Source organism: Drosophila subpulchrella, chromosome 2R (genome assembly GCF_014743375.2).
Source record: "Drosophila subpulchrella strain 33 F10 #4 breed RU33 chromosome 2R, RU_Dsub_v1.1 Primary Assembly, whole genome shotgun sequence".
Lineage (NCBI taxonomy): Eukaryota > Metazoa > Arthropoda > Insecta > Diptera > Drosophilidae > Drosophila > Drosophila subpulchrella.
Window position 1 is genome coordinate 15,883,279 of NC_050611.1, and position 13,606 is coordinate 15,896,884.

The 13,606-nt window shown below is 39.9% G+C and overlaps 5 protein-coding genes across 5 annotated transcripts; 1 reads left to right on the plus strand and 4 right to left on the minus strand.

The window, feature by feature from the left end:
- Positions 1-123: 123 nt before the first annotated feature.
- LOC119549190 (peptidyl-alpha-hydroxyglycine alpha-amidating lyase 2) lies at positions 124-3,245 on the minus strand. The gene is made up of 6 exons (XM_037857018.1): positions 2,647-3,245; positions 1,809-2,007; positions 1,634-1,747; positions 1,487-1,574; positions 1,089-1,188; positions 124-1,031 (listed from the first exon to the last, which is right to left on the minus strand). Exons 1-6 carry the CDS (start codon positions 3,072-3,074, stop codon positions 728-730), a joined length of 1,233 nt encoding a protein of 410 aa, XP_037712946.1. The 5' UTR covers positions 3,075-3,245; the 3' UTR covers positions 124-727.
- A 3,359-nt stretch (positions 3,246-6,604) lies between these two features.
- On the plus strand, positions 6,605-7,588 carry LOC119551191 (protein lethal(2)essential for life). The gene is made up of 3 exons (XM_037860393.1): positions 6,605-6,734; positions 6,849-7,236; positions 7,300-7,588. The coding sequence occupies exons 2-3, from the start codon at positions 6,849-6,851 to the stop codon at positions 7,473-7,475; spliced, it is 564 nt and encodes a 187-aa protein (XP_037716321.1). The 5' UTR covers positions 6,605-6,734; the 3' UTR covers positions 7,476-7,588.
- Positions 7,589-8,553: 965 nt separating this feature from the next.
- On the minus strand, positions 8,554-9,686 carry LOC119551190 (sulfotransferase 1E1-like). Its single transcript, XM_037860392.1, has 4 exons — positions 9,425-9,686; positions 8,909-9,366; positions 8,774-8,846; positions 8,554-8,710 (listed from the first exon to the last, which is right to left on the minus strand). Exons 1-4 carry the CDS (start codon positions 9,598-9,600, stop codon positions 8,569-8,571), a joined length of 849 nt encoding a protein of 282 aa, XP_037716320.1. The 5' UTR covers positions 9,601-9,686; the 3' UTR covers positions 8,554-8,568.
- An 831-nt stretch (positions 9,687-10,517) lies between these two features.
- Positions 10,518-11,719, minus strand: LOC119550584 (sulfotransferase 1E1-like). The gene is made up of 4 exons (XM_037859378.1): positions 11,451-11,719; positions 10,934-11,391; positions 10,804-10,876; positions 10,518-10,748 (listed from the first exon to the last, which is right to left on the minus strand). Exons 1-4 carry the CDS (start codon positions 11,717-11,719, stop codon positions 10,607-10,609), a joined length of 942 nt encoding a protein of 313 aa, XP_037715306.1. The 3' UTR covers positions 10,518-10,606.
- A 486-nt stretch (positions 11,720-12,205) lies between these two features.
- LOC119550202 (sulfotransferase family cytosolic 1B member 1) lies at positions 12,206-13,528 on the minus strand. The gene is given in 4 exon segments (XM_037858751.1): positions 12,206-12,457; positions 12,531-13,061; positions 13,117-13,478; positions 13,481-13,528. Coding segments are annotated over 4 exon segments (1,092 nt in total). The 3' UTR covers positions 12,206-12,306.
- Positions 13,529-13,606: the final 78 nt, after the last annotated feature.

Consider the following 13,606-nt stretch of genomic DNA (forward strand, 5'->3'; position numbering starts at 1 on the left):
ACTTGCCGAATCTAAAATAGGGCTAGATATATATACTCGTTGATTGCTTATGTCTAAGAAATTATTTAATTAACATTCCTTTGCCTTTTGGGGAAATAGTCATTGGATCTGAACCATCTGAACCCCTGTGTTCATCACAACAACAACAGTTTATTACATTCATAATTTACATGGGCTACGATAAGTTTGATAAGATACAGATACGATTATATATTTGATATAGGTTACAATATGATACACAAGTATGTTTATATGCGCTGCTGGTTGCCCCCGGTTATCTGCGGTATCGGAATCGGTTATCCATGCTCACGTCCCCACATCCTCACATTCGTGCCTAGTTAGTGCCTACGCATAACTATAACATTTAAGTATATGTACTATTTAAGCTGCTTTGTAATTTCGTTATTTCGTTTGCTCATTACAGTGCAAAACATAAGAGTCTGAGGTTATGTTTGTTGTGGTATTGTTTTCAAGCAATTTACATACTTAACTTGTACATTACTTAAGCACTTACTATTCTCTATTGATCTGACACGAGTCACGTTAAACTGTACTTTGGGGTGGGCTCTGCTTATGCTTAGGTTCTGTATTCTGTATTATCTGTGTCTGATTCGGCGTCTGATTCTGGTTCTGTGTGTCCTTCTGTTTCTGCTGATAACTAATTAAGTGGGATCTAGGGATCTTGGGATATGCAGGAGCGCAGTGCGGGTCGGGTCTTGGATTAGGCTCAGGCCAGCACATACTTCCACACCCGATTCGTCTGGTGGTTGGTTCCGATCTCGGTCACATACAGTGCCGATCCGTTGACGCTGACCGCCATGGAGTGCGGGTTCTTGAACTCTCCCCAGTGCCCGATGATCGTCTCGGAGCGCGGATCGATGGTGAATCCGCGCACGGGCAGCATGGAGGTGGGTCCGTTTACAGCAAACACTATGTCGCCATAGCTGGCGACCCCGAAGACGCGGCCCAAATCCGGTTCCTGGATGGTGGCCGCCGGTTCACCCTCGCCATGGGAGGATATCAAGCCAGCTCTGTCGAAGATAGTTAATTAATATTTTTTGGAGTTGGAAGAACCTGGTTTTGCTCACTTGGGGCAGACTACGCGCATGTTTTCCCTATCAGCGATGCACAAGAGATCCAGGTGTTCCAGCAAGGTGATGGCATGGGGCACCTGCAATGAGAGGAATTCTGCAGAAGAGGTGGTTAGAAAATGTAAAACTAATTCATAAATATAGAAGCAATAAAAGCCTTTTTTATAACCTTTTTACTATTAGTGTTAGTCATTAGATTGCGAAAAAGTTGTCTAATGCTTAAATGTTTTAGGTAAATATCTAGAATTCGGTTTCAAGTTATGTATACTGATATAATTTGTACATGATACAAAATATTATTTTGTAAAAAAGATGAGAAATTATATTGAAGTTATTTGTAAAAGAAAAAATTGTTTTTAAAAATCTCTAATATCTTAAATATTAAGTATACGCACCGGGTGGCTGGGGAATCGTACGTAACAGCTTGCCAGCGGCATTGAACTTCAGTATTCGGCTATTGCAATAGCCATCAGCGATAAAGAACTGTGGGTTGGGAGGTCGGTGAGTTCGGGAACCAAAATAACTCAACAGGTACCACTTACCTCCCCCGTTGTGGCCACTGCAATGGATGTGGGCTTGCACAGGTGCTTAACGGATGATCCGGGCCTAAATCGTTTGCCAATGGTGAGTAGTGGTTTGTTGCTGAAGGGCTTAAACTGATGGGGAAAGTGGGGATTACATTTGAGATTTTCGTATTGGAATTAAGCATTTTCGAACCTTAAAAGCCTGGTGCATAGCCACATCTGTGATCCAGTAATTGCCATGTAAATCGATGGTCATTCCATGTGGCATATAAAACATATTCGATCCCCATCCCGACTTAATAGCTCCCGTTTTCGAGTCCAGCACATATATCGTGTTTTCTTTTATGGGCCCGTATTCGATTAGGTAGTATATATTGCTCTCGTTGAAGGTACTGAAAAATTAGTGGAGTTAAGGTTGATTTTTCTTTATCCTGTTTCTGATCTTAGGATAATATCAAGGTTGATTATTCTTTTTCCTATTTACGGGTGGAATTATTTTTTCTGATTTTTAAGTAAATTTACGAAGATGTAACAGGAATTACTTATTTATGTGTTTAAAAGTATACTAAAAAATATTTTAAATCCGTAAGTCCGATGAGCTTTGTTTCATTGAATTATTTAAGACACATCTAAATGTAATTTTAATAGCCTAGTTATATCTCAAAAGATAATAATACACTCAAGCAAATACTTAGGATGATTTTTAAAATGTATTAGCTAATGAAGATTTTTTCTATAATTAAAAACTACTATCTACCCATTCAGAAAATGTTGGTCATTCTATTTAGTAAATGTTTTATAATTTAAAAGATTTACTAAACGCAATGAAATTGTTCCTAAAATGTAGAATGAAGTAGGTATTAACTCGGAGTTTCTGAAATTAAGGAAGAGTTTTTTGTTTTGTGTGTTCAATGGAAGAGTTTGAAACAAACTGGGCTATGAAATTTCGATTCTGGACTAATTGGCTTCCCCTTTCCTGTGTACATATGGGATAGACACTTGTTACCAGGCAGCGACAGCTGTTGACCTACTTTACATCCCAGTAGCGTTCGGCGCGATGGAAAACCACGGGGTTTCCCTGTGGATCCACGGCCACGGCGGTGACCTGGCCGAAGCTGTGCTGCTCGGTGGGCCAGTTCTCGACGAGCACCGGAGTGGGAACACTGGCGGCCGGAAGGGGCACATTGTCGTAGCTGCGTTGGTTCTGCAGAGCCACCGCATCGTCCTCCGCCAGGGGCAATGGCAGCTCCTGCTGCTCCGGCTTTGCCAGGACCTTCTCCTGGAGCCTCCTCTTGATGAGTGCCCGCACCTGGTCGAAGAAGCGCTCGTTGAGGTTCACACCTGGCCCCAAATCCACGGCCAATCCCGCTGGCAGGTGGTTGCTGCTGCTGCTGCTGCTACTGGGCGCCACATAGCCCACACTTATGGCCAGCAGTGCCGCAAACAGGATGCGCGACATTTTCTGGAAGTCCTGCGATTTTCTTCGTCACCAAAACAACTGGGATTTGGCTTCTGGCTGCGCTCACTCGATTTTCCGCACTGCCAACATCTGTTGGCGGTGTCTATATGTTGAGCTGGCAATAGATTAACTGACTCTGCTCCAAACACACACTCGCACACGAACTCCCACGCTGTTCGATTTTCGCTTTCAATGCGACGCCTGCGCCTTTGTCCTGCACAGTGGGATGAATTGAAGGGGCAACAGTGGGAAATAATAGGGAGAAAAATAGCACATTAACTTAAAACAAATATTTGCAATGAATTTAATAATTTTAGAAATAATGGGTATCTATTTCAAAATAAAAAGTGCTACAGAAATTTTTTTGAAAAACAAATGATACCCATTCCAAAAAATTTTTTTGTTAATTTTAAAAAGTTATCGGACTTAAGGCATATATTTGATTGCGTATTCTAACAAAATTAGGATACAATAAGTAGGGCCTTTAAATATTCTACTACTATCATTATCTGTTTCTATAAGATAGAACCTTCAACATTTTAAAATCAATATATACTATCATTATCTTTATCAATTTATTAAAATTTATACTTCAGTTAAAAAACAATATATTGATAGTTTTTGATAGAAAGGCAAGCTTTCAACCTCCTTCATCATTAATCATCAATCAATCATTAACTATATAAAATAAAAGAATAAGTTTTAGTTGATGGTATAATTTTTCAGTTTATAAAATGCATTTTGTAATATGTTGTAATATGTATGTAATATTACTGATATGTGCATAAATGAATAGCTCGTTTTTCTGGTTTTATTTCCACTGTGGCCCTGCCACAAGCCGTCGTGAATTGGAAAGCCTTTATTGATTTTCCAACAGTCCCGCGGGAACAGTGCAGGCAAAAAGTAATACGACTTTCGATACCATTTATTCAGCACGAAGTGCGATAACAACTGGGGAGATGAACTCAACCCCATTACATTTTAAGGCCTGAAAACTCGGCTCGATATGGGGTTCCTTTCGGGCCGAACCCCTCATATTTTGGGTTTCGGAAGCGTACAGTCGGCAGTCAGTGTCTTTGACGTCACAGCGAGCTGTGCTGGCGGTGCGGGGGCTTGCCGGGGGCGTTATCCGGGGTATCTTCATCCTACGCCCCCCAATCCCAGTTCGGCTGGGTCCAAATATAACCGGTGTCCGTCATTGAGCAGTAGGCATTATAGTAGCGTCCCGGCGATCTGAGAAAATGCGAAAGAAATTACACAAACCGAATACGGAAATGCTTATTTAATTTCCATGGCTGCTGCAAAGGCGGGGGTTAAGCCGGAAACGGAAACTCACCGGCAGTACGAGAACTGGGGGCACTTGCAGCGAAAAAGGCTTTGGAACTCCTCCTTGCACACCTCGTTCCACCAGCAGGTGCGCTGTAATAAAAAACCAATTCGGTTAGCTCATCCCTGCTGTATACCACCTGTAATCCTTATAGAGACCTCGGTCATATAGCCATGGACACTCTGATCCGAGTAGCTTCGCTTCGAAAGATGCGCCTGCATTGGGCAAAACAACAAAGTCACTAGGAGAAGCAACAGTCGTGACGTCACGGGCAACACAAGGGGGGCAGACTGTAGTAAAGTTCGGAGAAAAAATAACAATTCACAAATCGAGTTATGCGAGGGTTTCATAAAAATCCATATTATGGTGTCCAAAAGTCTGATGGAACTCTAGAATTTTTTCACTGCATACTTTTAGACACCTTTATTAGGTAATTTTGAAACCTCTGAAAAAATAATCTTATAGGAAGGGTGTTGTTTTGAAGGTATTTGTCTCGTATCTTACCATTTTATAGCTTTTTTATTGACCTCTTGATTTATCCTCCGCTTTTTAAGTACAGTAAACACTTCACGTGCCGCATGTCCTGCCTTGAATGACGCCTGTTTTTCTGTTTTTGTGACTCCTGCTGGGCGGTGGCGTCGGCATCTCGGCTGGCTTGCATAAGCATAAGTATTGGCCCCGTTCGCCCTCGGCTTTCAGCTTTCACTACTTTCACACTCGCAGACTCACACACAGGCACAGTCAGCGATTGCAATTGCACATCTGTGCTGCATTGGTGTTGGTGAGCTTTTGGCCCATTTAGAGAGGTAATTGCCTCACTGTGTGGCTGCACTGGGTACATAAGAAAATACAGGGGGCACATCCTAAGCAAATTACAAACCGAAATGGAGATATATTGGAAAAATAACCATTCTGTATTTCAGAATGTTTTGGGAGAGAAGAAGAAGCAGCTTGCAACATTGTAATAAAAATAATAGAAAAACGTTATGTATTTGATGATATACCGATTAATATTGCTATTCAATCACTTGATTTTCATATTTTAAGTTTAGTGCAAAAGAAAATAAACATGTTTTTATTAGAACAAATTAAGCGCGTCAAAAGTAAGCGGAGCGAACCAAAATTTGAATGTTTATCTGTATATTAGAGTGGTCCAAAATATACAATTGTAATCTCACTTTTAAGTTTTTCCAAAGGTGTGTAGAAATATTTTAGAAAACTGAAAAATTAAATTTTAAGACTTGGGCGTTGCAAATTCTCCTTAAAAGTTACTCATACGTCACGTATGCCAGTCAACAGTACGTATGAGTGATAATCATTTAAGGCAAAGCGCCGAGCACTTTTTGTAATAAATGTATTAAGGTATGCTTTAATTGCCCTGAATCAGACCCGTACACTTTATTATATCTATACAAATGTGGACGTACATTGCACCCTCATCTCAATAATAATATTTCGTTAATTTATGCGATACTAACTCAACTAAATTGCTGATATAAATTTAAAATAATATTTCAATTTCTTTTGTCTGTCAACATTCTGAGATACGTCATCATATTTGAATTCGTCTGATTGAAAACGCACGCGACATGACTCAGCAGAGGAAAAACAAAGAATAAACAGAAGTGGCAGCTGCTTAAAATAGTTTATAAAGTCATTTAGTGGCCAAAGTATTTTCATATTGGCCACGTCAAATCAACAGTTTCAACAGGTGAAAATTATGAACAAATTTCTTATATCTAGCACAAACTTTGGGGGCGTAAAATCTAAAAATTTCTTCTGGCATTTTCCAGAAACACATTTTGTTGTTGGATTTTCAGGAAAGTATTTGCATTCTAAGATGTATACAAAAATACATACTGCATACAAATTAAGGGTATTTGTATAGTTTTTGGCATGTACAATCTAGATATAGGTTTGTTCTGGAACAAACAAACAGAAACACTATTATTTCAACTCCGAAAAAGGCTTGTCTGTAGTGAGTAAGATGGAATATATTGAATATTTTTTGGGTCAACATGAGTTAGCCGGTGTCTAAGACTCCAAATCACCGACACCCACGGAAGCCAAACAAAACAAGCTGAAATCGCTCGTAGATTCGCACCAAATATATGTGTTTGGCATATATACATTCTGTATGTTCTCTATAGAGGGAATGACGCTCGTTTAAATTTAGATGGGAAATAAATTTCATATTTTTAGACCATGGTGGAAGATGTAAACAGTCTGTTGAGGGTATAAAACCGTGTGAATGCTCGGGGAGCTCCATCAAAATCGCAGCAGCCGCGAATCGAATAAGACGTGTTAAACGAAGTGTATAAAATCAAAGAAAGGTACGAAGAAGGATATAACCATTATAGAAAAAATATCTTAAAAAAGAAGAACAATAAGTGAACTAAAAAGTGAAGTGATCAGCTCACCAACTATTCGTTTCTTGACCAAATTAGATGTCCGTAGTGCCCCTGATGTTCCGTGATTGGTGGGATGAGCTCGACTTTCCAATGCGCACCTCGCGCCTCTTGGACCAGCATTTTGGCCAGGGTCTGAGGAGGGACGACCTCATGTCCTCCGTGTGGAACTCCCGACCCACTGTGCTCCGATCGGGATACCTGCGCCCCTGGCAGAAGAACAGCCTGCAGAAGCAGGAGTCCGGATCCACCCTCAACATCGATAGCGAGAAGTTCGAGGTGATTCTGGATGTCCAGCAGTTCTCACCCTCCGAGATTACCGTCAAGATTGCGGACAGGTTCGTCATCGTGGAGGGAAAGCACGAGGAGAAGCAGGACGAGCACGGCTATGTCTCCCGTCAGTTCTCCAGACGCTATCAGCTGCCAAGTGAGTTCGAAGGGCTAATTAATTGCAAATATATTTTTTATTAATGAAAAACCCTCCTTATAGATGATGTCAACCCCGACTCGGTCACATCCTCCCTCTCCTCCGATGGCCTGCTGACCATCAAGGCGCCCATGAAGGCGCTGCCTCCTCCCTCGACTGAACGCCTCGTGCAGATCACACAGACTGGCCCCTCCTCCAAGGAGGACAATGCCAGGAAGGTGGAGACCTCCACCGCCTAAGGCTGAATTTTTGTACCACCCCGAGTGTTAGTTAGTTTATGTCTACGTGTGCCTTAACCATTGGATTTTTACAAATTTTATATCAATTAAAACGAAACTAAAGATAAACGGTTTATTTTGATCTTAATACTGGAGCTTAGCTGTTTCCCCTCATATTTTCTGCTACTAGTTTGTGGAATTATGAATTCAATTTATAAATCTTCCATAGGAACTATCTACATATCAGTCGGAAAATAATAGAAACAAGAAAGGAAGTTAACTTCGGCATGCCGAAGTTTGTATACCCTTGCAGTTATAATTATTAAATTTAAAAATACAAAAATTGATATCCCCAATAGTATAAGATAATATGTCAAAAAACACCGAAGCTATAATTTGTTTCATATTATTTTCCTACCAATTTTCCGATCGTTCCTATGACAGCTATATGATATAGTTGTCCGATTTTGATAAAATTAAATTCGAAATTCAAAACTAATTAAAAAATGTTATTTCCAAGCGTTGGAGGTTATACGTTGAAAAACACCGAAGCTATAATTTGTTTCATATTATTTTCCTACCAATTTTCCGATCGTTCCTATGGCAGCTATATGATATAGTCGTCCGATTTTGATAAAATTAAATTCGAAATTCAAAACTAATTAAAAAATGTTATTTCTAAGCGTAGGAGGTCATATGTTAAAAAACACCGAAGCTATAATTTTTTTAAATTTTTTTTTCCGATTATGGGAGCTATAAGATATAGTTGTCCGATCCGGCTGGTTCCGATTTATATACTACCTGCCAAAGATAAAAGACTTTTGGGAAAGTTTCAGCCCGATAGCTTTAAAACTGAGAGACTAGATTGTGTAGAAACGGACGGACAGACGGACATGGCTAGATCGACTCTTCTAGTGATGTTGATCAAGAATATATATACTTTATGGGGTCGGAAACGTCTCCTTCACTACGTGGCAAACTTCTGACTGAAATCATTATACCCTCTGCAAGGGTATAAAAAAGACGAAATTAATTTTGTGTCACTTTTGGCGATCGTTGCTATAGATTCTAACAAAGAGTACAATCTTATCGTATAGTTTTGATTCTAAGTGTTTTATTGATTATTTTTCAGCAGTAATTCTTCCAAAGTCACATTGTTTCTATCAAGCTGCTTTTGTATTAAAAACTTGGCCTTCTCAATATGCTCGGGAAGAAGTTCGTTCTTGTAACCATTGACCTTACCCCGCCGCAGGAAACTGGAAAATCAGGAGTAAAATGATATTGAAAACAATATATATGTATATGTTTTATTTTCCTACTTGTAGTCCACTTTGCCAGCATTTTCGCAATTTTCTTGAGATTTTTCCCACAAATGATTCGTTGTAGGATTTTCTGCAATAAGAAAAGGTTATAATAGTTTGTAAGTTGAATACTAACCAATCTTGAAAACTTACTTTGCATTTCTTCAAATGATAAATGCTTTAAAAGTCTCTCCATTTGCAGATCGGTAACAGTCGTGTTCAGAAATCTGGAGACATCGTTAATAACACCGCGCAGATCTTTTTTCATTCTTTCAAAACTGGTATAAAAAACCCATGGTTCATTTCGGAGTTGGTAAAATTCGGCGGCATGTTCTATGGTCTCCAAAGCATAGTTTTCGTTACTCAAAAGATCATCGAAATACTGATGCAGTGTCTTTCCATAAAAAGTGCCGTAGGTAACACCGTGATAATATCTGGATACCCAGGCATCTAGGGGATTACGAAATACATAGATCACTTTGTTTTTTCTTTCCCTAAGTTTTGCTGGAAGAAAGGCCAGGGGAAGATGTGATTTTATAAGTCGTGGTGATTCGCATTCCTGCACACGCTTTAATGATTGCTCCAAGTTTCCATGGACGACGAAATCATACCTAGAATTCCAAAACCAAATATTAATACCAATATTTAATGGAAATATTAATTACGAACTCCAGAAAGGGACTTCGTAGACATTGATCTTTGGCCAACGCTCCATCAAAATCGCAATTGTTGATCAGCAGCCACAACAATTCCTGCATCCAAGTAGTGCCACATTTCGGCGTAACTACCCACACATTATCCCCTCGAATATCCAAGTCATGGACTAAACTTATAAATTCTTTCATTTTTTCCAAATGAAAATGTTTTCGATTTGCCCAGTCCTTGTCTATAAGGTTTGTGGGATAGCTCCGTGGTGTGATCCGAACGCGTTGCGGTTTTCTGACTAGCCGTTGATTGGGCATATAGTAGGTATTTTTATATAAGATACTGATACTGATACGCTTACTTTGTAAGTGAATAATAAAAGCTCTGAGAACTGGTAAACATTTGTAGAGTGTACATTTTTTGCTCTTTTTCCGTAACTATCGGTTTTATACACAGAGAAAACTATCTAAAAACATTGTTCTTGAATTGAGAACATTGTTTTTGAATTGAGAACATTCGTTCTTGAATTGAGAACATTGTTCTTGAATTGAGAACATTGTTCTTAAAAACCGTGTAAGTACATTTTGGTATCAATATAAGAACGAAATGGTGAGAAGAGAAAAGTTAAATTGAGTTTATTTAACAACTTTTTGATAAGTATACACTAAGAACTGAACTAATAGTTTATTTGTACTTACTATGTACTTAAATAACGCCAATTAAACTTGATTCGAGCAAAATAAAAACATTTTCAACTTAAAAATGTCGTTCTATTTTTAAGAACATTTTCAACTCAGATGAGAACGTCAGAATTCTGTGTAGTTTGAACGAATGTCTATCAACTTGGCTGATAGTTGTGACCAAAAATACAATTGTTCTAATAGAGGTCCCGCATTTATTTATTGTCCATGGTAGCTATTTCTATACAAAAATAATTTTTCTAATTTAATGTTTCAAATTTGTTTTAAGTAAAGCATTTAACAATACAAAGTATTTTATATTTCTATATATCTGTTTATTCCACAAGTAAAGCCCAAAATATTTGCGCTTATATCGCTGCAATTACACCTTTATCCAAATTCAAAAAGATCATGATCATATCATTAAGAAAAGCAAAGCACTTTAATTGTCTTGTTTATAAACTTTAATTCATTCAGCTTAGCAGTGCTTTCTACGGTGCTTTGTACTTCTAGTCTCATCTTTATTTTATAGAACATTCTGGAGCAGCAGTTCGTCCATTGTCACAGATTTCTTCTCGAGAATCCTTTGAATACTGATGTTAGCCCTGTCAATTTGTTCGGGCGTCAACTCATCCTTATAGCCATTAACATTTCCACGTCGCACAAATCTGCAAAATTTTGCATGTTACTCGTGTCTCAAAAGATATTATTAGTTTTTCTTACGGATGCTCCTCCTTGCGAGCATTTATGTGTTTGATTTGGGCCAACTCCCACAGATGATTCGTGGTTGGATTCTCTGAAATAAAAATTTGATTAAATACATAAAAATAATTTTGAATTATAATTTACTAACTCTTCATTTCTTCAAACGACAAATGCTTGAGGAGTTTCTCCATTTGTTGTTCGTCAACGGGTTTGTTTAGAAAACTGGAGACTTCATTGATCACTCCTCGCAGATCTTTCTTCATTCTCTCAAAACTAGTATAGAAGACCCAGGGCTCGTTTCTCAGTTGGTAGAATTCATGTGCGTGTTCAATGATCTCCGTTGCAAAGTCATCAGAGGCTATGACCTCATCAAAATACTGATGCAAAGTTTTGCCGTAATTAAACCCAAATGTCACACCGTGATAATATAGAGATACCCAGTGATCTAGGGGATTCCGGAACACATAGATCACTTTGTGCTGTCCCTCCCAAAGTTTCGAGGGGAGTAGAGCCAGGGGAAGATGCGATTTGATCAGTCGCGGAGATTTCAATTCCTCGACAGGCCCGAAAGATTTTTGCACATCATCAAGTAAAGAGAAACCAAACCTTAAGAAAGAGATGTACATCTTTAAAGGTATCTTGAGTATTCATTCTGATACACCTACTCAAGATATGGACTTCGTAGCTCTTGATCCTTGGCCAATGCCCCCGCAAAGTCGAAATTATTGAGCAGCAGCCACGATAACTCTTGCATCCAGGTGGTTCCACATTTTGGACGAGTTACTACCCAAACATCATCGTCTCTAAGTTTCATGTCATGCACCAAACTAAGAAAATGATCGGAGTTCTTTTTATACAAATGCTTGCGGTTCGCCCAGTCTTTATCTATGAGGTTTGTGGGAAAACTCCGCGGGGTGACCTGAACACGTTCCATGACTGAAGTATACTAAATTTTTATCTTGCTTGAAATTCAAATTTATTCGGAAAAGTATTTAAGAGATACATAAATGGGTCTCTTTTCCTTGCGCGACTTTCTCTTACGCACTTTTATGATAAGGTTGCTCAGCTCAGTGGTTGTTGTTGGTTTTCATTTGATTTCATTTGAACGTTCGCTCATTTCTGTTGATAATGGAAACGTAAACAAGCACTGAAAGATATAGGGCAACAAAGTTGGCCGAAATCTCTGAAAATGTACTATCAACAGGTTTTGTTTGTTCGGGGAGAGTAATTTATATATACAAATAGTACAAGATAAGAATGAAATCTAATGGTCGCACCCATGGCTCGTAGGTATAGATATTTACAATGTTACAAGTCTTTTGGAGTAGCTGCTGATAATGGTATAATAAACCACTTAATGTGCTGATAACCCCAGGAATGTAAACAATTCACTTATAAAACCATTAAATTGCATATAGTATATAATGCAAGCAATTATTTATTATACATATATCACCCCAGCTTACAGACTATTAACAAAGATTACCCAAGATATATTATACCGAAACTACTTAGAGAGCATTACGCGGAAGCGAATTTGCTGTAGTTGGCAAAGTCATCCAGGTTCAATTTGTAATCCCTGAGATTGTTGTCAGACCAAAGATCGAATTCCCTGATGATGTCGGCGGTTAGCTCATCTTTGTGACTTCCAACGACTCCGCGGCGAACGAACCTGTGGGAAGAATTGCTGATTAGCCAGCTCCTGGAGAGTCCTTTGGCGTAGGGTTAGCTATCTCAAGACCTACCTGAACTCCTCCACATCCCTTCCGGCAGCTGCCTTCATGCTCTCGAACTCCTTGACATGATTGCAGGCGGGATTATCGCGCATGCTCTCGAAGGATAGGTGCTGGGTCATCTGTTGGATCTGCTCCTCGGTGACCTCGCGATCCAGAAACTGGGCAACCTCTGCAATAACCTGGCCCAACTGTCCCTTCATCCTCTCATAGCTGGTGAAGAAGATATTGGGCTCATGGCGCAGCTGCCAAAAGTCCAGGACATGCGGCCAGCAGGGGGTAAAGTTCACATAGCCATCGATAAAGGAGTGCATGAAGTCCGACTTGGTGCCCTGGTAACCCACCATTCCACGCCAGTGGTGGAAGTACGAGATGGCTGCATCCTTGGGATTACGATACACATAGATGATCTTGGGCCTCTTGGTCCAAATCTGCCTGGGCAGCATCCAGGCGGGCAGATGGGATTTGATCAGCCGCGGTGAGGGTAGAGCATTTGCTGCTGCAATGGTGTCATGTGGCACATTGGGCACCACTCCATTGAACCTGGAGAGGATTTAAATTAGTCTCAAGCACTATAGTTATTAATCCAGAAACCCACTCCAGGAAGGGCGATCTCAATGTGAGATCTACATTCTTGGCCGTCTCAAAGTCACACTTATTGACCACCAACCAGGCCAGCTCCTGCATCCAGGTGGTGCCGCATTTTGGCAGGGTCACAATCCACACATCATCCTCCCGAACCTCGAAATCGTACACCCTATCCAGGACTGGTTGGAAGGTATCCGCCAAGCGGCAGAAGCGCTGCTCCCAATTCCCGACCACAGGAACCGCTGGTTTACTGCTGGCAAAGATCGAGGAGTAGCCTCCACTTATGGCCAATTTGTCGATCTGCTCAAAGGGCACGCTCTTGGCAAAGAAACTCGACTGGGGCATCTTCGATTTTGGGGTATCCAACAAACTCTAATAAAAACGATCGATCGAACTGATCGGTTCGGCAGTTGAAACCGCATTAAACGCTGCTTGAGAAAAACTCAGCGATCGGCAGCAGAATCTCGAGTCTTTCCTCAACTTTGAGATGCCAGCGTGAC

What these genes read in the sequence shown, in the direction of transcription:
- LOC119549190 (XM_037857018.1), bottom strand. Translation starts at nt 3,074, where the DNA reads ATGTCGCGCATCCTGTTTGCGGCACTGCTGGCCATAAGTGTGGGCTAT. An exon ending in CTATGCACCAGGCTTTTAAG is followed by an intron (nt 1,748 to 1,808) that starts GTTCGAAAATGC and finishes TTTCCCCATCAG; the next exon opens with TTTAAGCCCTTCAGCAACAA. An exon ending in CAGTGGCCACAACGGGGGAG is followed by an intron (nt 1,575 to 1,633) that starts GTAAGTGGTACC and finishes CCCAACCCACAG; the next exon opens with TTCTTTATCGCTGATGGCTA.
- LOC119551191 (XM_037860393.1), top strand. Translation starts at nt 6,849, where the DNA reads ATGTCCGTAGTGCCCCTGATGTTCCGTGATTGGTGGGATGAGCTCGAC. An exon ending in CAGACGCTATCAGCTGCCAA is followed by an intron (nt 7,237 to 7,299) that starts GTGAGTTCGAAG and finishes CCCTCCTTATAG; the next exon opens with ATGATGTCAACCCCGACTCG.
- LOC119550584 (XM_037859378.1), bottom strand. Translation starts at nt 11,719, where the DNA reads ATGGAACGTGTTCAGGTCACCCCGCGGAGTTTTCCCACAAACCTCATA. An exon ending in CTACGAAGTCCATATCTTGA is followed by an intron (nt 11,392 to 11,450) that starts GTAGGTGTATCA and finishes CTCTTTCTTAAG; the next exon opens with GTTTGGTTTCTCTTTACTTG. An exon ending in GTCGTTTGAAGAAATGAAGA is followed by an intron (nt 10,877 to 10,933) that starts GTTAGTAAATTA and finishes TTTTTATTTCAG; the next exon opens with AGAATCCAACCACGAATCAT.
- LOC119551190 (XM_037860392.1), bottom strand. Translation starts at nt 9,600, where the DNA reads ATGAAAGAATTTATAAGTTTAGTCCATGACTTGGATATTCGAGGGGAT. An exon ending in ATCATTTGAAGAAATGCAAA is followed by an intron (nt 8,847 to 8,908) that starts GTAAGTTTTCAA and finishes TTCTTATTGCAG; the next exon opens with AAAATCCTACAACGAATCAT. An exon ending in GCTGGCAAAGTGGACTACAA is followed by an intron (nt 8,711 to 8,773) that starts GTAGGAAAATAA and finishes CTGATTTTCCAG; the next exon opens with TTTCCTGCGGCGGGGTAAGG.